This window comes from Pyrgilauda ruficollis, unplaced genomic scaffold (genome assembly GCF_017590135.1).
Source record: "Pyrgilauda ruficollis isolate IOZ18807 unplaced genomic scaffold, ASM1759013v1 scaffold14, whole genome shotgun sequence".
Lineage (NCBI taxonomy): Eukaryota > Metazoa > Chordata > Aves > Passeriformes > Passeridae > Pyrgilauda > Pyrgilauda ruficollis.
The window spans coordinates 2,119,828-2,145,729 of record NW_024512543.1 but is presented as its reverse complement, the minus strand read 5'-3'; the positions used below and the strand labels follow the sequence as shown (position 1 = coordinate 2,145,729).

The window sequence follows — 25,902 nt, the reverse complement described above, 5'->3', positions numbered from 1 at the left end:
CCGGTTTTGGCAAGAGGGAGGAAGGGACCAAACTGCCATATTCATTATCAAAAAGGTATAATTGAGCTGAAAATGTCAAGTTTGGTTTTAGTGAAGGTGAGTGCACCGTGACAAATAATGTTGAAAATACCTGTGAAAGTTTCATTTGCATATTGGCAAACACGTGAAGAAAGCCAACAACTGCATCCCACAGCCTACTGTGAGCCAGACTCTGTTGATTACCTATGCAAGGGCCCTAAAAAAATTAAGAAAAACACACTTTTTATTTATGCCAAATAAACCAAAACAAATCAACAGGAAGTTTCAGGCAGGCATGAAGCTACCTGAGAAGGTTTTCCAAAACCTCTGGGTATTTAGTGCATAAATACTGAATTGTATCCTGTTAAATACATAGCTGTTTGTATGTTTTAGTTTTCACTTTACACTGGTTCAGTGATTCCATGTGACTTTATCAAAATTTTTAAAAAGTAAGTGCAAAGCATTTACAAATTGATGAAAGAACATGATCATGCTGTGTGAGCATGAAACTTCTCTGTTAGTACCTTGAGAAACACATTCTGTTTACCTGGATATATTCTGTAAGAGAATTGAATATTTGTTTGGTGACAGCCAAAGCTTTAGAAAAGTTACGTTGTCCTGATTCATCAATGACATCCTTTCCTGAATAGTACCAATAGAAGTCACTGATGGATTCCTAAGAAAAAAACAATGTCACATTTTCTGGTTTTGAATACTCTATGCAGTGTTTACTGCCTGCATTTATATCACCAAAACTTGAATCAGTAATTCAGATGAAATTTAGCATATCTGTGTCCATCTATTTCTCATTACAATAATATTTTTCACTCTCTTCAGAAGTGAACAATGAAATCCATTATCAAACATCTGATTCCACACAGAATTCTGAAATGTCATCTGTTTTCAAAGGAAAAAAGATATGGAAAAAAAAACCCCTCTTCATTTTAGGTATCCCTTTAAGGAGAATTTTTATGTTTTATTCCAATAAATTGTGAGTCTAAAGTGAAGGAAAGCAAATATGTTATATTCCATTTTCATCTGTTTTTTCCTCACCTGAAGACGCAAGAGATAGTCAACAGTACTAATGATAATATTCACTGTTGTGGTGTTGCCCATCTGAGTACGTAAGTAATTTTGAAAATCTGAAATAAGAAGTGATTTGTGCTTGGTTAGTATACAAAGGAAAAAAAAAAATACAACATTATTTTTCTGGTTTCATTGGGAATGCCTTCTTTTTAAATATCTTGTTGGATACAGATGCTTACGTCACAGAAATTCAAGTTTAGATCCAATGTATGTGTAACTGAAGAATTGTTATCCAGGTGACTCAGAACAGGCTTTACTAGTAATATGCTAAACACTGAAACTAAATTAAGACTTACAAAATCAAATTGAACTCTGCAATTCAAATTGCTGTCATGCCAGTTTCCCCTCAGGAAACTTAATACATTAGAGGAAAACATTGGTTCTATTGCACTCTGTTTAGGAACACTCACCACACATTTTCTACAAAATTAATTCAGTTCTCTTACCATTGTTATGCCCTTCACAGAGAAGTTGCAAAAATCTAAATAGATCTCGAGTAAATTCATCATGCTGCAAGACTTTTTCACCTTTAAAATATATAAATACAATGATTATGTGACAATTGTTATGATTAATTATGAAGAACACATAATCCTACAGTAACCTTTTAAACTGGAATTTTAATAAAAGAACCAGTATTTAAAAGCGTTAAAGCAATTTAAAATAAACAGACTGATAATAATGAAAAGAAAAACTGAGACAGAAAAAGCAGAGCCAAAGTATTTAGCACTCCAATGCATCCATGGTTAAAAAAACAACACTAATTAGAAAAAAAAAAGGCAACAGGATATATATCTAATAAGTAAATTGTTAGTCATAACTAAAATCATGCCTTAAATATGAGTGACACTTCTTTAATAAGCATCAAACTCTTTATTCAAGCTAAACACACAACCTGCTGCAGACCATAAAGCTAAACCTAAAGATATCTGAGAAGATGCAATGAGAGATTTCTCTCTGTATTTGCAACACACTTTTGCAACAATAGTATCAAAAACTGTAAACCCAAACATACCACGCTCACGAACGATGACTGTGGATCAAAGAAAAATAACAAGAATACAAGATAAGAATATTGGAAGTTACAATATTTTTCTTAAAAATTATTGCTAAAGATATTGTAAAAAAAAAAGCATATTCAGAACCCAGAGCCTAGAATTACTTATAGTAAGTTTAACAACAGAAACCTCAAGCCACAGTAAACAACAGTTCAAGTTAAAGAAGGAAGCACAAATAATGTTTGAAGCACTACTGGAATCAATTTCATTCTACTTACGAGTTCCTTCTTCAGTGACCATTCCCAGGCCTTCCGCTTTATTCTGTCTCTCAAACGCATTCAAGTCAAGAACGCTTATATTTAAAGAAAAGAAAAACGACAGCACAAACAGGAAAAAGGACTATAGTAACCAATGGAAAATCATTTTCATCTGCAAAATTTCTAGAGGCCTTCAACAACTACTCTTGACCCACTACGATATGCATTGCCTCATATTTTATTTAATACTTTTATTTAATACAAATGAGCTTTGGATGAAACTAAGGGTCCAGTGTCCAATTCTGACAAGAAATGGGTCTCAGGTCATGTGTCACCACTTATCTAACTTCCCTCCTGATAATGACATTCACAGTTTCATGTACAAATGAGGAGTGGAAAAGGAGTCTGAAATATTACTCTTTGTGTTGATTTAAACCTACCACCAAAGGAGACTACTGCTGTTGTTTCTCTCTCGCACTGTTTTCCACTAAGTTGTCACTATTACTTTTATTATATTGTTTCTGTACATATTATTCATGGTTATATTATTCAGAAGGTGTATGGAATTTCTGATTCTATATGCACAAGAACAAATGTTATCAGAGGTTCCATCTCTTCCAAGGTCAAAAGACGCTGATATCTGAATTTTATTTTGTTAACTTGGCATAGCTCAGCACATGGAATAGCAAATCATGATTCTTCTCACCACCAGTTGGAATACTTTCATTCAAACCCTCCAATAAAATTCTATCATTATCTAATTTTAGTTCAGTTAAATAGAAATGCAGTCACATATGCAATCTACAACATCATTAAAACCAAAATCATTTCTTAAAGCATCATTTTCATTTTCTTGTCGCGTTCAAGTAATTTTATCAATGCCTCTTTTAATGAAGTTCTGAATAATACATATACACAATTGGTAATAATATCACAGCAGGGCCTGTTTGAACAAATCCCTGCTAAAATGTTCTGCATAAATGAAAAAATGACGAGGCAGATATTATTTAATTAGGCTGCAACTATTCAACAATAATTTCTGCAATGCAGGTGACAATTCCTTCCACATTTTAATCTCAATGCATACAGCTCCTCCACTTCTAATTCCCAGTCTACTGCTTCAGAACCCTTCTGGTTCTTTAAAAGGCTGAAAAAAGGAGGTTGTCTACTGTAAGAGTAATCAAAAACACCAGAAATTTTCTATCTTCTGCATGGGAGTCCTTTACCTCAACTAATTTGAACTGTTTTATCAAGGGAATGGACTACTAGAGTCTCACTGGTCACATGCCAGCTCTAACAGATCTGATACATATGCAGAGGATTCAGAAGAGACAGAGATTATGCAACTCGCCAGAAATTTGCCGAATCTGAAAGCTTAGTAAAGCTCCACTGGCCTGTCTCTCCCTTAGTGGTGGCTCTTCTCCATCCTTGGAACCTACCAGACAAAAACCTTGAGGGATCTAGGATCAGTAAAGGAACCATTATATTTTACTTTTCTGTCTCTTCAAACTGAGACTTCAAAGGCATGTGCAGTCTTTTGCTTTATTTTCTCCTTTAGAAGAATACTCTAAAAGATTAACAGGCTGTTCCTGTGATTCACAAAACTTTCCCATAAGAGTTCTACAACCTGTGACCCCTGTAATTTAAATCTAACACATCCACCTGCACTGAGCCAGTGAATATGAATAAAACAGAACCTGTAATAATGCAATTTATGGTTTTACCTGCAGGACTGCATCAAGCCAGAGAGGCTTTGAAAAAATCCAGCATCCTTTTTCTCCTTCAGGTAGTCTAGCATTTTCTAAATGTTGTATATTTTTGAAGGGAAAAAATACAACATTAACAATATATACAATAAAAAAACTAGCAATTAATTATTCATTAATATTTATAAACTAAAATAAAATAGTAAAGGTAATAAGTACCCTTATAATTCATTATATTGAAATTAGATTAATAAAAAGTTCCTGAATTAGTGCTTTGAAATGCAAATCACTGGCAAAAAATATAATTGCTCTTGAACCAAAATTACACTGATATTTCTTCACTGTTTGGCTTAAAATTAAGTACATTAACTTAACAGGACACTAAAATTCTCAAAATTGCTCACCTCATTTATGCAAGCAAGACTACAGTAGTTGGAAATGCATTACCTGCTGAACTATGGTGTTTCCACCATTTAGAATAGCAATACCAAGTTTCAGTGTTTCAACCACCATGGGTCCTGTCTGACCTGTCAAAACAAGGATACACTCCTTAAAACTTGCAATTATGAGCTCTTCAATCAGAAATGCAGTCTGGAACTTTTACTTAGTGCAGTTGTTACTGGCATTTATTTTGCCTCATTCAGTGTTGTGTAGAAGCTGTTTATGATATTTACGTGATAGGTACACTGACATAACGCACCTGTGTACACTTCAAAGATACCACAGAGCATTACCTTTGCTTGCACTAATCATCTGAAGGACCATCTCAGCAGCTCCTCGATCATGCAAGCGAGCTTGCTGATAGAGAGTTCTCTGCTTTTCCATTTCTTTCTCCTGGGTTTGGGAACAAAATGAGAACAGACTACAGATTGGAATGGATCCAGGAAAAATAGGAAGATGAGAAATCTGAAGTTGTTGAAGACCATCTGCCTCCAAAATCCATGGGTTGTTTGACTCCAAAGCTTCAAAACACCCCATCTTTCTTTAATATGAATAACCTAGTAAACCAGCTCACTGTGTTCAACACACAATGTGCTGTGCTATTTTTGCATGTATTCCAGTGGACATATTTAAAGTACTTCCACATTAGATTATGAGAAAGAAATGTTATTTAAACTCTCACCTCAAATGTCTTTTCTTTTTCTTCGTCTCCCTCTTCTTCTTCCTGACAGCTCTTTTGATGTTAAAAACAGAAATCACAAGATCTTGCTTATTAGCAAACATAATGCCCACTTTTGCTATAGTATTTCTACAAAAATTGCCAAATATTTTTTCAAGCAGTTACTAAAGGTATTGAGAAGATTTTAAAAACACTTAATTGCAAATATTTGTGCTTATCTGCACTAAGAAGCTGATAGTCCCTAATGTAGAGTATTTCAGGGTATTCATCCAACTACATGCACACCCTGTAACTGCAGTCCACATAATCTTGTGCCGTATCTCTATAGCCATGATATTTCTGTTCACAGTCAAGCTCTCATCACAAGTCAGCTGTAATGAATGTGTTGCAAAATCTGACTTATCTTTGACAAACTTCAAGTATTAACCCAAAAATAATTACCCAAAGAATAAAGATAACTAATGGGTTTAAACTGCTTTAAAAGGAGTTAATCATATGCAAAAAGAAGTGTCAAGTGAAAGGACTGCACCTGCTGAAATTTTATAGTATTATTTTAACATAGGAAATTTCTCATTATACATATATGTAAAACTCTGAACAGCATTTGCTTCACTAAAAATACAGAAGTTACTATCAAGCAGTCCATGTAAGAAAGAAAACTTTTAAGAAGCATCTAAAATTAATGGGAAGTACCTAAATGCAGTGAAGGATGGGGCTTGAAATTATGTACTTACTTTTGCCATCATGGCAGAATAGGCAATATATAGAGGATCATGTCCTAGATTGCTGTGAAGAATAGAAAGATTTTAAATTATTTTATGATCTAGTAATATAAAGACTTCATATGCCTACCTTTTTTACTAAAGAGTATTTTATTAAAGTAGTCTACTTGAAAAGTTATTAAACTTGAAAATTGTGTAATGAAGGACTTCTCTTATCTAAATCCAAATCTCTAAGTTTTTACTCAAACAATTTAGAGGTATATTTGTACATTCAACTTAGTCATTTTGGGTCATCATTGGCTGTTGAAGGTGCAGAAAAGGGATATGGAAATATAAATTAGAATAATTATAACTGTCAGATGGCAGGATTTTATTAGTCATACTGAAAAAGTATATGAAACTCTGGAATATTCATAAAAATCTAATTCTAATCAACAATCTAAAGTCAAAACAGAAGCTGGCAATGAGATTCATAAACATGAACAGAACCTTTTCTGACTTACTGAGTGAAATTTAATGAATGCCAAAGCCAAGAACACACATCTATTAATTACCAGGAGAGACCAGGGCAAGGTGCTCTGATTAAACCTGCAATTCCTGCAGAATTTGTGTTTCCATATGAAGTCATGCTCAGTCATTTCTGCACTGGGTATTTACCAAGCTTTTAAAATGTCAAAAGTAGTCAATGTTTATCTCAATGCAAAGGTTATACTGAGTTTAAATGCATGAAAGCTCTAATGAAACTAAGAGGGAAAAAGGTATTCACCATGTACAATAATGAACTACACTTGTGTTAAATCACTTGGGTAATATTACTAAAAATTCAGCTACTGTGTGCTTTCACTCAGTGGGCTTTTCCACACAGCTCTTTTACCTTCTCTCTGTAAGAGCACTGCGACTAAAATAGAGGATAATCTGATGAAGTGGGTCAGGATGGTTTTTCTCAGTCTCTTCTTCTTCCTCTTCATCTTTTTTTGGAGATGTCTGTCTCAAGATTTAGAATATTAAAGTTAAGCTTCAGAAGTAAGAAGAAAATTCAGTAATTAAGCTTAGGAAAGGATTTCAGTAATTTTATTTTATCCAATTTGTATTAACTGCCCATATTAATCTTATTCAGGAGTTTACAGCATAACCTGCAACATTATGTGCCTGTATGATTCAGATAAGATAAGAGTATATGGTTTTATTCATTATTTTTGTAACTTTACAATTTTCTTATTTGCAAGGTATTGAGAATGAGGCAGGGGAAGTCTTGGGGAAGCCTTATTCAAGAGAAATTCTGCATCTCCAGTTGACCTGAATTGAAAGGAAGTTCTAGTTCAATTATTTCGTAGTAGATACTGGAATAATTTTTAATAACATCATCAGACACATCCTATTCAGATTAGCATTAGCTACAATCTTTTCATATATCATTTCTAAGTAACCTTGGTTCAATTAATGCTAATTATTGTAAACTTCAAACATTTCTTGGCAGTTAAAAATATAACATAGGCAGAACTGGCCAAAGATCAGATTATTACCCTTACCTTACTTGTGTTATCACATCTTGTACAGTTACTAGTTATTGTAGATTTATTGTAATTACAGTAATTATTGTAATTACAGAAGTTCAATTTACTTCTGTAGGAAATCTGAAAGAATTGCAGGCTCTGTTTTGATTAATGGCCTCCTTCTTTCCTTTAGCAAGAAGCAACAAAGTCAAACAGAGACTGACGATGTAATTGGCCAGAGCATGTGAAGGATGTCCCTACCCATGGCAGGGGGGTTGGAACTAGGTGATCTCTATGGTCCCTTCCAACCCAAAGCATTCTGTGTCTCTACAATATCGGGTATAGTGGCTCTTCGAAAAGCACAGCATGACTGTTTCTGTTAACACTGAAGTACTTCCTGATGCATCTGCATGTGATCCACAGAGCTGTATATTAACTTTCATGGAGTTTAGAGACGGTGGAGATCAGCCCCTTGGAGATATCTTTGACAAGCTAACTATACAGAGGGAAGAGAAAGAGCAGTAGGCATTCTGAACCGATGTTCACTACCAAATCCTGACGTTTACCAATTCCTTTTATCAAGTACACAGGTAAACTTCATTTTTGCTGAATATGGCTGCATTTATTTACTTGTCCTTATGATGCATCAAAAAGGAAAACAGCAAAAAGAATTTGTATCAAAGCTGAAAATGTTAAAATTAATTATGCATAAAAAATTTTAAAAGGGAAAAGGATCAATAGTATCAAGCTTTAAAAACACCCCAGAAAATAATATGTATACAAACATAGGAATTACCATAATGACAAAAACAGTCTGACTGTTCATCTAATCCATTTCTCTTCCCACAAATGAGTATAACACACCTCGTCTGAAGGCACAGATTGCCTTAATGCACTTCAGTGTGCATCAAAGGACAATGTCTTTTTCACCACAGCAGAAAATGACCTTATGCTCTGAAGCATAAGGATTATTATTTTTTAAGTTTATGCATACAGTACACAAAAATTAAATATATTTTATAATAGATACATAGAATACACACTGAAGTGGGCATTGAAACATATGCCCAGTTATGTCAGTACTTACAGCCAAATCCTGAACTAGTTTCTCCTCAAATGAATATTCCTCTGTTTCTATCCAAAAGTTCTGATAGCCATTGAGGAAGAGGTTAATAGAACGGTGCCTGGGGGGGGGTTGTGAAAGTGAGATCAAGAGGGGTAACGGAACAGAGTATAACAGCTCAGATGGTTAATGGTTAGTAAGGATACATATTTGTACAATTCTGATCCTCTGATTGGTCAGTGAAACAAAATGCAAAACATAACCAACATTCAGTGACAAACCTGCAGGTACTTTTGAACATTCTTACTGTTTTTATACACATATGTATACATTACTTTTTATTTTGAAGTCTAAGAGAGGCCTAAATTACATTATACATGAAACTGCAAGACTGATACCTTAATGAAAGCATGAGAAAAACACACACTTGAACAGACTGAGTGAGTGGGGTATACATCTACAAAGTGTAAATCCAAATTACCAGATTTAGAACATCAAGACAGCAGACACTGGCCATCAACACCAAAATAACTATCAACTGCTTTCCAGCATAGCATCTACAGACAGTCATTGCCTTCTTCCACAGAAAGAAGCCTAACCTCAGCTTCTTGTCTTCCAGTTCCAAATCAGGGCAGTCTTACCATGTCCTCAGAGAAGTTGCATTAGAAATAGAAAAACCTGCTCTACAAAATGACCAATTTTAGAAAACTCTATGTCATATTAATTGCTACTCTATACTATTCATTGATTTAACTTTCCACAGAAAATACAACTCATTGCAATAAGACTACACATAATAATGGCAAAATAATTCCATTTTCACATTATTTTGGGGGAAAATATTTTTCTGAGCTGCAGTACATGCGGTTAGAAAGGCTGTTCCATGCAGCCTTTTCATTTGCTTTTATCAGTTGCCACCAAAAAAAGCTATAAAAAGGCACTGCATATACACCTTTTAAATACAGTGTGGACACGAATTGGTATTTTATAATGGAATAGCTGTTGAGTCAATACTTTAGGCTCACTTGCTGACACTGGTGCTGTTTTATTATCAAATTTCAAAAACTGACCAATCAGAATCCCCTCTGAAAATTGTACAAATTCATGTTTTTATGATAATATCAAATCATGGCTGGGAAGGAAGAAGTGGGCGCATAAGCAAGAGGCTCTCCACAAGTTACATTACCGTTAACTTGAGTATAAGCCTGTCATACTGAGTTTTTTCATGTACTTTTTCCAGCCAAACACGTTGAAAGGTGCTCAGGAAGAAATTGCTAATTTTGTGTCTGAAGAAAAGCATATAGGTTTTCATTGAAGAAAGGCACAAGTTAAATTCAATAAAGTAGTCAGAAAGAATGTATTGTAAACCGTGCTTGAAAAATTGTCATGTACAACTTTGCTGTATCTATGTGCATATACAGATGACAGACAATAAGACAAAGATTTTTCAAATTAATTTCCTTAAAACATCAAACATAGACACATCTCAGAGAAAACACTTATCACATAACACTCTTTTTCAAAGCCATGTACATTCAATAAACACAGAACATGAAGAATTAGTACTTCCTAACTTAACTCATGTTTAATTCATTGAAAAATATTTTTTTTTTAAATATAGCTATTTGTTTTGTGTGTACAGGGACTTTTCATCAAAGGGAGTTCTTGCAATATTTGTGGTAGAAGTCAAAGTAATTTTTCAGTGATTTAACAAACACTTTTATATCAACAGACATGTTAGTTTCTGAAATATCTTACCGAAATTCCTAAAAACTGATAGACATTAGAGTGAGTTTTGCAGAAAATTATGTTAAGCTGTGAGATTAAAATTAAACTATACTGAAAGCCAAATATCTGGAAAATTTTCAAAAGAGTAAGCTTATTATTTACTGAAGATTTATCTTTTCTAGGATAAATTGAAAGGTTAATACCATAATATTTGTCTACTGCACTTTAAATTAATTGATTCTAACATCAAAGTAAGAACTAACACTCCTAATACAAAGCTGCAACTAAAATAAAGAAGTAGACAAGATAGAGAGCTGCATTTTAAACTCTGGATCAAAGAGATTTAAATAGCTCCTAGAACAAATCATACCCCACTTGAAATAATCTCCCTAGGGTTCAGGCATGTCTGAGCAACACTGTCAATTTAGATGATGGAGATTGTTATAACAGCGTGATTGTTATTTTCCTGTCAGGATCCTGTGATTTATCTAGGAAAAAAGGGACTACAAGCTTGTGAACTTCAAAACTTTGGTTTGAGGCTGTCAATTCAACAATATACCCAGAAGTTTGCTCATGGCAGCAGGGTTGGGATAGATGACCTTTAAGGCCCATTCCAATCCAAACTTTTCCACTACTTTAGGATTTTAAGTTTAAACTGTGTTTTCACTCTTGTTTGTTTTGAAGTGCAGAGAACACAATTAACTGACAAAAAATAGTTCTAAGGGAGTTCATTTTTAGCAGCTACAAAATTAAATAGCTGGGTAGATTTGTCTCATATTCATATTCCAATTAGGAGTAAACTGCTCCACAAAATCTACCATAAAGTTTCAGAAGAAAAAGCTCAAGAGAAGTTTTTAACACAAAAACATTAAAAAAAATTACAGACAATGTAAGTGTTCCATTTCAATATTGTATTATTCTATATTTTATTGAAAATTAAAAAGTCAAAAATTTAAAGATTCATAACCCACTTTGCCTCTTGGTAAAAGGGTTATGAATTCTGTCAACCTCAAATATAAAAATTAAAAGTGGGTGCTTTGTAAGGCAAAAAAAGGAGGAGCCCTTTTAACTTTTGGGTTATCATGCATTTATTCTAAACATTTTAAGAATTTACAAACACAGAATATGGTTGTGAAAAAAAAAAAACAAAACTTGCTCACAAAAAGGTTGCACTGAAATGGTATTTCTTCATACCACTTCCTCTTGTTTTGCCAAACACATCTCTTGAAGATGGAAGGATTGATACTGGCTGGCTTTTTATGTTGTATTTAATCCTCTCCATTTTTTGGTTCTTTAAAGATGGCCTGGTGGTAGCATAGTAACTTGGAGAAGTTACTATAGTCTAGAACTACTCATTTCTGTCTACAAAGGAAGGTTGTGAAGGTTGTGTGCTTTTTATGGTATAAACTGGCTTTTTATTTGTCCTGTGCAAACGTAATGTTCCTCCAGTGTGTTAGTGGCACAGCTACAGACCTTTAGCCAAAGACCTTTAAACCAAGTGTGTAAATTGGCTTTAATAAACACATTTAAAAATCCAGCACAGCCCTATGGTTAAATACTTTGCCAAAAATCTTTGAATAATAATAAGCACAAAAAGTGAAAAATTGCAGAAAAAATTGCAGAAGGAGAGAAGCAAACCTAATTAAACATGTGCTTAACTTCCATCCAAATAAAACAGATTTTTTGAGAAGAAACAGAGTAAAGGAAGTTACTCCAGTGACATATGATCTTATTATTCTGCTTAAAGCAGTAGATGGATCCAGGCACAGGATGCATTTTATTTTGGACATTGTGGTATCTACATTCAACTGGAATAAGAAGCAGAGCAACATAGAAGTCTAAAATATCACTCAGCACTGCTCTGCCCCAATAGTCGCTTTAATTCATATAACACTCTGATGTAGTAGCTGAAGATTGGCCCAGTCAAGCTACAGAGCATGAAGTGTTCATGCAAGAGGAGAGGAAGAGCCATACAAAATTTAAAGAAAAAAAAAGGAAAAAAAAAAAAAGAAAAAAAAAAGAAAAAAAATCACAGGAGAATAAAGAGTAAAAAGAACAACAAATCAAAGACAAAAAATGGACAGAAACAGCAACATCTTAATGGTTTTCACAGACAAGTTGAGGAACTATACAGAATAACTGACAAAAATGAAACATGTAATTCTTATGGCATTTTCCTACTCAGGTTATTTGCCATGAGATGACTATTTTGCTACTGTGAGGAATTAGTTGATGACTAATCAATTCTTGTCTCTTAAAATTACATACACCTAACAATCAAGAAACACATAGATAAACACACAAGCAGTATTTGCACTCAGTAAACAATGCAAATAAAAGTTGTGAAGAAATATACCTTTCAGCCACTTACCTTGGCAGGTTGTACAATGGTGCCATTCTGAAACATGCAACAACAGCCCTTTTGCGTTGTTTTGACAGGAGTTTGTGCCAAACAGCTTTTTTTGATCTCAGTGGTTGTTCAACCTATGGGAAAATATCTTCTAGTATATGCAATGGAAAATTTTCAACTTTCATCAAAAAAATTTCTATACAGCTAGTGGTTAGCTAGTTAGCAAAGTAGAAAATGTTATGAATGTTCTGCATCATCTGAAAAAAATGTTCTTTTGGAGCTTTATTTTTTTTTTTATTAATAAAGAAAAATACCGGGGACCTTCTATATAGAAATATCTCCGTTTATTCAGACAAGAATATTTAAGATGTTAGTATACCTCATGTGTGGGACTATTTGGTAAATTTCAAAAGTTGTTATTTTGTCTGTTTCTAACAATGCAAATTCAGTTCATGTGAACGTATTTCTGGGCTGTGTCAGGGATTAACTTTACATAGGAAGAGCACAAATGCCTTTATTTAAATTGCATCAGTTGGATGAACAGGCAAGCAACTCAAAAGTTGCTACAGCATCCTATGATGCAGAAATGGGAGACAGGCTAAACTCAGTATCTTAAAAATAAGTGCACAAGCAAATACCTCTTCCTAAAATCAAAATGGTTTTCAGCTACACCATGGAGATAATTTGTGTGCTATACTTCATATGACTGTACATGCAGTTTTGTAGAAATATATCCTGAGTTTTCCCTGCAGCTAAATGGAGGCACTTCAACAGATTACATTGAAAACTTTCATATGTACACATCTGTATGTGCATGGGTGTGCACACATGTACAATACCCTAAGTTTTAGCTGGACGCTTTAATGATGACAGTCACTGTACCTGAAATAATGTCTGCAAGGAAAAATCTCTGGTTTTCAAAAATAAACACAGTATAGACACGTGGCTTTTTACCTGCTCCAGATGATACAGTGCAGCTGATATCCTCTGCACACGTTCCACATTTTTCTCAGGGTCAGTAGGTCCATCACTCTTTAAAATGTCTTTGTACAGATTTAGCTGCCATTTCACAGCTGGATCATCAGACTGAAACCCAACATATTTCATTTGTAAGCTGCTGAATCGAGGCACTGAATTTGACTGACACCACCTCTACTCCCATAGTATAAATAAAGAAGCTTATAAATATTCCCATCTTCTGTCCCCTTTCAGACCAAATTAACATCTGCTAGGTGCTCAAAAAAAAAAAAAAAAAGGCATTGATTCTATATATTATGTGGCAATTGAATTCAATTCTTAAGCAAGGTTCTGTATTTTTATTTCATGAAACCAAATAAAGTACCTTACAACTGATTTATTCCTCTTAACTCCATTAAAAATAAAGGAGCAAATTTAGTACTGGGGTTGAGTTTAACTTGCAGAGCCTTTGTACTGAGAGTGGAAAGCTGTTTTTTTGAGTCTGGAAAAGACAGCTGGAATTTCACTAGGTCAAGAGCTAGAGCCAAAATTTTTTGTTTTGGTTTTTTCTTTTTTTTTTTTTTTTCCTTGCAAGACAGAAATAGGAAGACCACATTAAAGTACTTCTTGTGTTCATTTTAATGTATGCCAACACAAATTTATAGCAAATACACAGTCAACTTCCATGACAGATAAGCAAGTTACTTACTGTGTTCAAACACTGTAGGCAATGATCTGAATTATTTTTAATTTACAGATGGATGAGGACTCCATATTGGTATTACTTTTGATAGTGTATTCAGCATATGAATTGTAGGAATATAAATGTACTTGTAAAACTCACAAGTACTAAAATGGCACAAGCTTTTTGTATTTTATTATAGTCACTTTAAAATGTATATATTTTTAGAAATACCTAATTTAATCATTATTGAAAGCTAGATTCAAGCAGAAAAGCTGAAGTAGTAGAGTTTCAATTTTATTTTCTTCTTGGATCAAGTTGATTCTAAGTAATTAGAGCTTTAAGACTACAAGTATCGCAATTTTTCATGCTTGTCCCATTCTATATCTTCCAGAAACTTGACTATACCAAACAAAGCTACAAATAAGGCATTTATTGCAATGAATTATCAGGAAGAATAATTTTAAAATGGAAACCTTTCTAATAGCTTTTTGGGTTTTTTAAAAATGTATCACAAAAAACCAAAAAAAAAAAAAAACGGTTGCACTTTCTGTGTTTTGAAAGTGCACATCGGCATTGATAAGACAGATTTTTTTCTTTTACCTTTTCCTGCAAGTGTAAGTTGTTGCGTAGGTGTTCTTTGACTTCCTCATCTGTGTCCCTCTGTAGAAAGGTAGAAGTATTTTTCAGTTCAGATTATGATTCATTTCACAAGAACTTTTACAACATAGAACAGCTTATATTTCAATATTGAAATTTAGCCTCTTTTGCTTTCAAAGTGTGTAAGATACCAGAAGGGGCAAAGGCTTTCTTTAACCATAAAACAAGGGTTAAACTTTGAAGGGAATTAAAGCTAACTAATTATAGTTCAGTACTTGGTGCAAAAGAACATGATATAAGAACACAGTATAGAAATGAAAAGTAAGAGGGAAAGTATGGCACCTCTATATACACTTTTTAAAAAAAAAAAGCACAATAATTTGCAGCTAATTGCTTACAGTACATACAGATATTTAATAATATTGATTGCTTAGATTTCTGTGCTTCAAAATTCCTTTTAGAAAGTTCTGCTTATTTTTGCATTAAAAGCTATTAAAAGCACACTCTTACATGGCTGTATCTAGTCTTAGCCAAAGAGATGAGCTCTTGGTCTCCAGGGGTGCACATATTCAAACCAATAGGAAGCATCTTTTTAAGTGCAGCCACAATCAAGGATGTCTGTATGGAGTACAAATCCCCTCTACGTTTTGATTTCTTCCTCTCTTGATCTTGTCCTCCAGACTATAAGTTAAAAAAAATTAAAAAGGGGGAAAGAAAAGAAAAAAAAGAAAAATTACTTTAATTTTCTGATCACACACTTCTCCAACATGCTCTTCCCCTTACGGTCCAAGGAAACTATGTTCCTGATGTAGTACAAGTAATTGAAAATGTCACACTAGAGGAAGGGTGTACAGGCTTGGTCAGGAAATGGTGCATTTGGTGTGCACCAGTGCAGAAAATGCAGTAACAGTAATGCTGTAGTAGGAGTCACACACTTTTGTGTGCATTCGTACTTATGGTTTTGACATTACTTTCTGGATCTTACCTTTCAAATCAGAAACAACCCTAAAATTAAAAGCTGAATCATTCTCAGGGGACACTATTATTTGTCCAATATTACAGAGACAAATTTAGGATGGTTACATTTTTGTAAGAGATTTGTATAAAGATAGTTATCCAGGGTCTGAATGAATGAATATTGCCTGACTTGTCTCATCTGAAAAACAGTACTATTTAAAAGGCTTTGATTCAATGTTATAAAATGCCAATGAATTAGTGCCTCTGGGAAAGTGCTGCCCTTTGGCTTTGGATAATATTGACAAATTTGTGACAAAAAATTTGAAATTTTGCATCTTTGGATATCATCATTAATAGGAAAAGGAAAACAAAATAGACAGAAGTAAACAGCACAACAGAATAACATCTGCCCTATCTTATTATGACAGACAGTGTACAACATATTTCACATCCAGCTTTTTCTTTATGAGACAGAGAACCAAAATCTTTCAAACAGACCCATATATTTAATGAACACACAGTAAACAGCAAAAACAAACAGCCCAGTTCTGAATTCTGTACCTAGATTAAACTCCTACTGTACTCAAATGGAGTTTTGCTTAAGATAAGATTTCAGGACTAGGCCTCCAGGCTTATACAACACTACAAAATTACAAATGCTTTCATTTAACCTTCCACATCCTTTCCCTTCTGTCAACTGGGATTTACAAACTACTGTTCTTATAATAGATTGTGTAGTTCCACATAAGGATACAGCAGAATCCATTGCAATTCATTATTTCCCAATTAATGCCTCACTATCATCACAGTGATCACTGGAAGAGAAAAGGCAGCCGTACATATTCTATTTGGTGATAAATTTTGGCAAATTCTGTCTTCTAGATGGGGAATCTCTACGTACATAGCTGTGTTAAATATTTTGCAAGTGTGAGGGAACACGCAATGGATGTGGCTTCCTTTCTTAAGGAACTAACAATTGCAGGAGAGTACTTTGTCTCAAAGCTTTGCTTTTCCAAGTGCCTTAGAAATAGTGATGCAATGGCTTTAATAATGACATTATTTGTACTCTACGTTGACAGCAGACAAACAAATCCCACAATGTATCACTGTACTCCAGTGGCGTCACTATGCATCTTAAATCAGGAATAATAAAATGTGTAATAGGCATATTTTTAAAAGAAAAAAAAGGAAGAGGAGAGATACTGGTTTCTGCATCTTTTATGCCAGTGAACATTTTGCACATCCAATTGTCTTTATGTTCATATGAAATTAATAAGATTGTGAACCTTAAAACCGGAGAATTTTCAAAACATGAAAAGAGGATCCATTCTGCCTTTGCCATAAATTCTGCTGTCTGTGAATTCACTTCTCCAGCTGCTAAATGTATAAATAGAGTCACAGACTGAAACCTAAATGACAATGGAATTTTGTCTCTTTCAGTTCTAATATGCACCTATGCACACACAATACCTGCATTACATATGTAAAGAGCATTAAATCAGATACATTTTGCGTAAATAATTAGCTGTCCTAAAAGAACTTCAACAGGAGGAATGATATAATTTTGTTGCCTAAAAGCATGTAATAGTCTTACTTGTCTGAGGACAGCAACACAACTATGGATATTTCTGAAAAAAATCCATATACCAAAAACCAGTTACAGATTCTTTAGTAGATTAGCAATAACTAAATACACAATGAAAAGGAAGATATATTTTATTTACACTAAAAGTCAGCTAAAACTGGTTAAGATCATAGAATTAATATTTTTTGATATTTCCATCCCTCTTTGATCTTGAGTTCTTTGAGATTACTATGAGGGCAGTCATTAAATCCTACTCTGTATACCTGGAGAAGTTTGACAATAGCAAAGCACGAAATCAGGTTATTAGTTTAACAGAGCTTCCCCCTTTTTAACTCATGTCTCCAGTTTAATTGATTAAAAGTGCTTCTCAGCGCACAGGGTAAAGGGAAAGATGAAAGGATTTATGCTCCGTTTTGCTACTTATTCTACTTCGCCAATGAAGAATGCACCATAGGTCAGAAAGTACCCATCTATTTGAGAAATTCGTGTTAAAAAAAAGAATATGAATGATGCAAAAGAAAGTGACTTGTAGTTCACTGAAGGAAAAGAAATCTTCAAATACATTAAATACATAAAAGAAATAAGGGTTATTCTAAAGCTTTGTCACACCTCACACCTTTAATAAAGACCATCTTACTTTTGAAAAAAGGTAGGATTTGAACTGTGTATCTTATTTAAACTTATTGAATTTAATAAAATCTTCTATTCCTCTACAGATGAGGTAGAGGTTATAGCACATTTCTCCCAAATATTCTTCTTCAATATCATAAGCCAAATACATATTTCTAATGACTCTACTTAGACATTTCTTTTACCATGTCTACTTCACAATTTTAGCAAAAAAAAAAAAAAATAGAGTGCAGAAGGACAGCAGAGGCAGAATGTACATCCAAAATAGTTTTTAAAATGTAGCTTTAGTAGATTTTCACATTAAGCAATATTTAGGGGTGCCAAAGGGAATTTCATCTGCTCTGGTCAAAGACTGCCACTTTAGCTGGGACAAAATTTATTGTAGGTGGAACCTGGTGCTTCACTTTGTGACGCCACTGCTATGATCAATGGAAAGAGTGCTTGGAGCCTGATCATCTCTAAATCTAAAACAAAGACACATCATGCACTTTGACCTGTACCTTTACTTGCATGGCCTGTATGAAAGAAAAATAAAAGGAAAAAAAAAAGCATAAGTAAAAGAGATGAAAGGATGATAATTTTACAAGTTACTTATAAACTTACTCAGCTTTATGAGGACAGACAGTAAAAATATATTAAGCTCATAGCTAAAATAATAAACTGTAAATGCATAACCAAATGAGATCTCAGTGAAATCAGCTTAACCTTTATTGAATTATTGACCTCCTGAATTTCTATTGCTGTTCTTCACACGCTTCCATTTGTTGCTTGCACATTTAAGGGCATCCAGTAAGTTAACCTATCAATACACTGATTACTGCATCTCTTCCCAATTTTGTTAAAAGAAGAATGGTGTCTGGAACTCTGGATAATCCAGTAATGAAAAATATTCACATTTTCACAAAAATAGCTCTACCTCTTTTCCCCACCCAAATATATTTGAGAAAAAAAGGTGTTTAGAAATAAAACTATCACTGGCAACGTACAGCACTTAATTTACCAATCTATTTTCCCATTGCATAGCTAATTACTCTTTTTAAGGCAGCCTGAGAGAAAACTTTAGGTTGCATCTCTCAGCAGTACCCATTATAAAAACAATATTATAAACTCAGCTGTAACTCACATACAGAGCATTATTCCCATTTTTTATGTTAATACCATAAATACACTCAAATAAATATATATTCCATAGGCAACATTATATATCATTGTGTCCAAAAATCTTAAAATAATGACAAAATAATTTATTTATGGTAAGATGAAAAGAATCCTCAACCAGGCATGGGAAAATACTATAGAAAGCTGTTGGTTAAAAACAAGCAGAAAAAAGCCACATACAAGCCCTCTCTTCTGTCATTCTGCCCTAAAAGGATCTTCATTTTCTTGTGGTACCTGAATAAGTTTCAAAATGATGATGCCAAGGTATTAAAATCTTTTTATAGCCTACTAGATTTATACCACACAGTGAGAAAAGCAGATACAAGTAAAGAAAAGCAAAGGACTAATATTCGAATTAAGTGTTAGAATCTTAGCATCTTATAATATTGAATACCTTAGAGAAATAGCAAATTTTAATTTAAAATTTCAGTTGTGTGAAATATGTAGATGCTGCATAAACATGGCTCAGCAGGTATATACAGGTGTATGTATACGCTAAAGGTAAGGAAATGTTAATTATATTTAATTTATTGTAGCTAACCATAAAAATAATGCACTCCTGATTTACCTCAGTATATCCAAAGGAAATGTATTCTACGCAATTAAAATACTCTCAAAGAAGAGATCTAAAATTCCTGCAGAAAATACTAATATAAAACCCTGTAACTATTGTAAATCTGCAAACAATGTGTGCTACATGTTACAGATGGGTACAAACAACCATGTTGTTTCATAATAAGGACTTTTTTGATGGCCTCTAACCTCTACAATAGGTTTACTCAACGTATTCTTAAGAATAGATTATAAAAATTAATGAGGGCAAGTCAAATAAAACTCCAGTAGGATATGTAAATGTTTAGCAACTGAGGATGTATTATCCAGCCACATAGTCATTTAGTTTCCAAAACTGACACAGAAAAATTGCCCACGTACATATTACACAATTATTATGTACATGTGAGTGTATACATTCAGTCTTCTATTCCAGTTAACTAAAAAGCACAATAGGACATCATTTCCTCTTAACCAAAAGGCTATTTCATCAAGACACTTATGAAGGGGTCGAAAATAACAGACTAGTGGAGTTGAATGTGTTTACATTCTCCATTTCAACACTTCTACCACAAATCTGGTATTTCAATGTGATCTAAGTTACCAGTCTCTCTCAGATTGAGAGTTCTCTAACTTACCATTCCCCTCCGAGCATTCTGCTGCCATATTTTTAGAAAAGAAAAATTAAATTCTCAGCTGTTAATACATTTATTTGAAAAACTAGTAACAAAGTCAATATAGTATAATAAAAATACAATGGGTACTTAATGAGCTTCTTGATTGTAATGATCAATCATTTGTCACCATGGATATTAGCTACCAATACGTAACATAATGCTACTCCTTCCTCCTCTGCTTTCTTTTTTCCTCCCAAATGGCATGTAAGGATATAGAACCTTCTGTACAGGATATACTGTGCCTTACATTCTGATAGTATCCCAGTATTTTTTATCAGGAATAACACTGAGCCTCTGTCACTGTTACCTAAGGCAGTCTGAGATCAGCCTGGGGCCTTACTCCTTTAGGAGACCACAAAATGTTCTGTCACTGTCAATAACCAATGTTCTTATTCAGTTTTCTATACTTTGTCATGCTTGATAAATATTAGATAAGATTGCTTCCACTAGAAATAATGTGACTAAAGAGGAATAAGTGATAGAGAGGAAAGGGCTAATTATTCAGTAAGCTTGCTACTTTTTGAGAAAAATATTAATATTAAAGCAAGAAATTATAATGTTCCCTAATGCAATGTCCTCTACTGACCAATGTCTAAGGATAGAAATAAATATCAAACCTCCAAGAAAGAAGAAATTCTCTAAGTAACTGAATTTCAGGTTTTCTTTTAACCTGTGCAGTCTTAAAAAAAAGCCAACAAAACAGATATAAATCTATAATTTATTGGATGTGCTGGGTTTAGACCACTTATATTTTATATTATGAAATATTAGCAATTTCCTGCTTAAACGCCATTTATAGAAAACCAATACAACCTTTCTAAAAGACACTTCATATATTTTATCATGGTATTTAAGTCATCATGAAACAAGTAAGTAAATTATCAGCTGTTCTGCAATCATGCCTGCTGGTACAGTACCATACCAATAAAATATTCAGTCATGAACAATATAGTATTTTCTTTCTTCCTTTATTAGCAATAACCATGCACAGTGTCCTGAAACGCCATATGTTGACATTAATTTGCTTACAAAAAATTATATGCATACAAGAAACCCCAGAATCTCTCTGTACTGTGTACCCATGGAATAAAAACATATTTACGCATGCATCTACACATCTGTTACAAGTATATTCATACATAGTATATCTGTATCCTTAAATATACACAACAGGCATTTGAAAATATAATCTCGATATCAGATTTGGGTAATAGAGATAATTGATGTTAAATTCCTGTGATTTCGTCAAAATCCACTCCTGATTTACTTCAGTATATCCAAAGGAAATGTATTCCATGCAACCGAAATACTCTAGAAGAAGAGATCTAAAATTCCTGCAGAAAATACTAACATGAAATCCTCTAACTATTGTAAACCTGCAAGTAGTACAGTAGGAGAAATACCTATTCCTTATTTTGTTAAGACTTGTCTTTTTTTCCTGCCATGCCAGACTAACGAAAATATGACACTAACACTTCATATTATCCTGCTATCAGTACTGAAGTGGGGCACAGTTTAGATTAAATACACTGTTTCGAATCTATGGTGTCTAAAAAGTGAAAGTACACCTATTTTTCATCTCCTCAGGCCAATTGTAATGTATTAATGTTAGAATACACATCATAAATAAGTGTGCAGTGATTGCCATATGATAAAAGTACACAGCTACATATTATAGCCTGTTATTGTGCAACTGCTCCTGCTCCTTGAATAGCCTGGATGTGGCCACTATTTAGCTTGTTAATAGGGATGATACAAGCATTCCAATTCTATCAAACAATTTTGATAAGCAGCATCTTAACAAGAAAACAGGTTAAAAATTTCCTTGTCTCCAAATACAAAATTCTTTAGTAAGTTGCACTTGTTTTTCAGTGCTGGTCATGAACTAGTGATGAGCAGATAATACACTATTTCACTATTTTTGCTTGTAAAAATTCCAATATTAGGGTTTGGCTTAGTCAGGTTTCAAAACTTAAAAAATTCATAGGAAAAAAGAAAAAAAAAGCTTAGGTTTTAAACACATTTTAAAACACATTTTTAAAGATAATTTTAAAATTTAATGGTACATTTTATCTGTTTCTCTACTGTTTGAAAATGGGCTTAGAGTAGCTAGGTTACAGGAAACCAAAATATAGTGAAATACAAAACGTCAAATGCTACTTCTCTGCTACACCTTCAGAATAGGATTACTCCAAAAACATTATAAATATGAATAAAAGAAAGGGTTTCTTCACTATATTTACCAGCACTAATTTAGATTTAAACTTCATCTGGCTTTAGCTGAGTTTCCTCAGCTAAGGTCAAAGCAGCCTTTGACAATTTCTCTGTTGTACAGGTAACAAGATGTACTTTGAAGCCATCATATCAGCATCTTGTCATATTGAAAATCAGCAAAAAATAAATGAATGTGTTAATTCATAAGAAACAAGAAAAATTGTGCACATATAGCACACTATATATATAAAGAGGTATGTGTACATAGAACTGTGCTCCATCAAAGCTGACAGAACAATATAGACTGAGTATAAAAATATATAGTATATAGTATAAAAATTATGAGGCAATGTTTCTTCACTAGCTTTTATAAAATAGTCCACCTTTTTCTTTCCTGAATCTTCAATAACTCATATTTATAATATAGCCCATATTGTCTTGCATGTGCAACTTTTTCAAATCAATACTTATTTTAATCTTCTGTCTTTGACAGCAGACATTTAGTAAGAACTCTAAGGTGCATAGGCTATATTTTGCATATTAGTTGTTACATCTGTCATCAAGAAGCAAAACTATTTTTCTTCTAACAGCAGAGCATCTGCAATCTGAGTAGATTTTCAGAGCCTTCTTTCAACATATTAAACACATGGTGTAGATTTACCTGATCCACAATTTTTTAAATTAACTTACTTTAGACATCTTGCTCTTGGTGTCTCCTGTTAAAAATGCCAAATTGTTGATTTCATTCTGAATCACAAAATTTTGTTCTTCTCTTTTAAAATTCTAAAAAAAAAATAAAATAAATCACCAGAAGTTTAACTCATCAGCATGTACAACATTTATGTTTTAAAATAGAATGAAATTAAAGGAAAAGTGCACATTTTATCTTACATGTGATTTACACCACAGGATAAAAACTTCAGCCACCATTCGAAAGAGTTCATCAGAATCCGCATCTGGTTTCTTTAGCCAATTAGCTCTAATTACAAAAATAAGAGAAATTTAAAAGAAGATATTTAAAAGAAGACAGTTTAACATAATTATCACTGTTTAATAGATCAGGTGACATTTTTCTAGTTAATCTAGGAATTTGCATCTGAGCAAGGTGTGAATTAAAGGTACGGCTTTCTTTAAGAATGTTAAATTATTCAGGATTAAGATTTAAGAATATTAAAACTTGAGGATCTGATTCTCACCCTAAGATTAAGTGAACTGTGTTCCTTCTGATTGTCTGATCATAGATTCCAGTACATTAAGTAATAAATATGAGTTTAATTATATAGGTTTTTTACCTGTTGTTGTCTACATAACGTATCAACATTGGATAGAAGGCATAAAGGTCTCTACAAAGTACAGCAAACTCATCAAGAATGAGTAGCTCAGCTTCTTGGGTGTCATTTTTATTGTCTGCTTTCAGTTGCTCTTCTTCCATCACTATCTTCATAGCTTTTTTCTTCAATTTATCCAGTGTCGGAATGAAGTGAGATCTGAGAAGATCAGGTCTGGCTTTGCTGATGATGGGTTGAGCATAAACTATGCATGAAAATATAGATAATTCTATGATTAATGCATGACTGGTGTTTTTCATTGTATTAACATGAATGCTGAAGTTCTAGAAACAGTAAAGCTTATGGGGCTTCATAAATTTTACACCATAAAATTATTAATAAAACTATGAAGGTAGCTTTATAGAGACTGTGTATTGAGAGATCAAAAGACTGTGGATTTGGATTATAAGTCAGTCAAATATAAATTAAACTATCATGGTTTTGGCAAGTCCCATGTCTCTAACTAAGAACCTAAGCAAAATAAGGATTGAGACACAAAGTCCTCAGAAAAATACTTGTTTTGTTTTGTTCTGGGTTTTTTTTTTTTTTTTTTTTTTTTTTTTTTTTTTTTTTTTTTTTTAAATTTTTTTTTTTTTTTTGGTGTCTGGGATGGTTTTTTGTATTCAATGTCAGAAAACCACCACACCAGAAGATAGTGTTCTGGAAAAAATTCCTTTACTTCTCTGCCTTGGGCAAGTTAAAACGAAGAGAATGAATGAGTAATTCAAGGTCATAGATCAATTTTGTACAAGTACTTGTATACAAACTACTGAAGTCAAAATGTGAACTACTCAAGTCAAAAATCCTTGCAAGAACAACATGAGTATATTATCACCTTATGTAGATGAATCAGTACAAAACTGCAGGAAACACTATCTATAATTAAACAGCAAATTTCTTACTAAATTTTAATGAAATCCTTGTTATTATTTAAGATCTTCCAGCATTTAAAACACCAAAACCACAGTACTAATGGGTACTGGTTACTCAAATTTAGTTGGAAATTATTCTCTTTACAAAGATTTTCTTGAACTGTGTTATTGCACATTATATTCTAAACTGTATAATATGGATGATAAAATTTGGATATGGTGAACTTCTTTGGCAGGTTAAATACTATCTCTTATGTGATATTTTGAAAAATCTTTCAGCTTATTTAATAGCTCACACATTTATTCAGGCAAATCAACTAATTTTGAACTTGGGATACTCCTGAGATTATTTCACCATTTATATTTTCTTTCCCTGTTATCCTGATATTTCATGAACATAATTCACTCTACTGTAAAACTGAGAAGTCTTGAAAAGCAATGGAATTCACAGCTCCAAATTAAGCACTAAGGCTCTTATACAGTGCATAGGGAAGGAGATTTTCAAGATCTCTTATGAGGAATAGAAAGCTCTCTACTTACAGTGATGCTACAATGCATGCATATAACTATATAATAAAACATAAACATATTTCTCTTATTGTTACTTATATTTTATTTATCTTTCTTTCATGATGGTTCTAGTTATAATTTTTTGTTGTTATATGACTGGGTAATAAGGTAAAGCATAGCAAAGTAATTCAATATTATTAGTACAATTACTGTTCAAAAAATATTTACAGTACCTGCAATTCTTTTCATCCAAGAGGCTTCATCTATTCCCAGATTGTTGTTAATGATTTTTAGAATGTTTCCAAGAACAATGCTCAGATGCTCAGATGTTATCATTGTACAGCAAGGCCCAGCACTTTGAGGAACACTCTCAGACCCTCTTTCCCACCAGTAGGATAAATAGTTGCATAGCATGGGTAAGATCACCTCAATTACATGAGGCATTTCTGTATACCTTGCTCCAGACTCTGCTAAATCATTTATTTCCTTTATTAGTCTATCCAGCTGAGGGATCTCTGGACACATTTCTTCCACTGTATCAGGCATACCTAAAACTGAAAGTAAGGGTAGAAAACCAAAATATTAATTAGCAAAATGAAAGGGAAAATCTCTGTTTAAACCCTAAATACAAATGGCTCT

At 33.3% G+C, this 25,902-nt stretch overlaps 1 protein-coding gene across 5 annotated transcripts in view; it reads right to left on the bottom strand.

Annotated features, from left to right (window-relative positions):
• The window catches only part of RYR3 (ryanodine receptor 3), a 195,150-nt gene that overhangs the window by 23,973 nt on the left and 145,275 nt on the right, over positions 1 to 25,902 (bottom strand). For 3 of the 5 annotated variants that reach the window (XM_041459923.1, XM_041459924.1, XM_041459926.1), the window contains exons 66-87: positions 25,497 to 25,817; positions 23,846 to 24,086; positions 23,445 to 23,532; positions 23,244 to 23,336; positions 18,453 to 18,467; positions 15,291 to 15,461; positions 14,784 to 14,843; positions 13,496 to 13,627; positions 12,563 to 12,675; positions 8,488 to 8,584; positions 6,782 to 6,891; positions 5,920 to 5,971; positions 5,189 to 5,239; positions 4,800 to 4,899; positions 4,513 to 4,592; positions 4,084 to 4,160; positions 2,381 to 2,454; positions 2,120 to 2,137; positions 1,551 to 1,631; positions 1,072 to 1,160; positions 566 to 694; positions 131 to 235 (exon numbers count right to left, since the gene is read on the bottom strand). In XM_041459923.1, the coding sequence (XP_041315857.1) occupies positions 131 to 235; positions 566 to 694; positions 1,072 to 1,160; positions 1,551 to 1,631; positions 2,120 to 2,137; positions 2,381 to 2,454; positions 4,084 to 4,160; positions 4,513 to 4,592; positions 4,800 to 4,899; positions 5,189 to 5,239; positions 5,920 to 5,971; positions 6,782 to 6,891; positions 8,488 to 8,584; positions 12,563 to 12,675; positions 13,496 to 13,627; positions 14,784 to 14,843; positions 15,291 to 15,461; positions 18,453 to 18,467; positions 23,244 to 23,336; positions 23,445 to 23,532; positions 23,846 to 24,086; positions 25,497 to 25,817 (2,297 nt within the window). The remainder of the gene's footprint in view (positions 1 to 130; positions 236 to 565; positions 695 to 1,071; positions 1,161 to 1,550; positions 1,632 to 2,119; positions 2,138 to 2,380; positions 2,455 to 4,083; positions 4,161 to 4,512; positions 4,593 to 4,799; positions 4,900 to 5,188; positions 5,240 to 5,919; positions 5,972 to 6,781; positions 6,892 to 8,487; positions 8,585 to 12,562; positions 12,676 to 13,495; positions 13,628 to 14,783; positions 14,844 to 15,290; positions 15,462 to 18,452; positions 18,468 to 23,243; positions 23,337 to 23,444; positions 23,533 to 23,845; positions 24,087 to 25,496; positions 25,818 to 25,902) is intronic. The other 2 variants (XM_041459925.1, XM_041459927.1) reach the window with 1 other exon arrangement.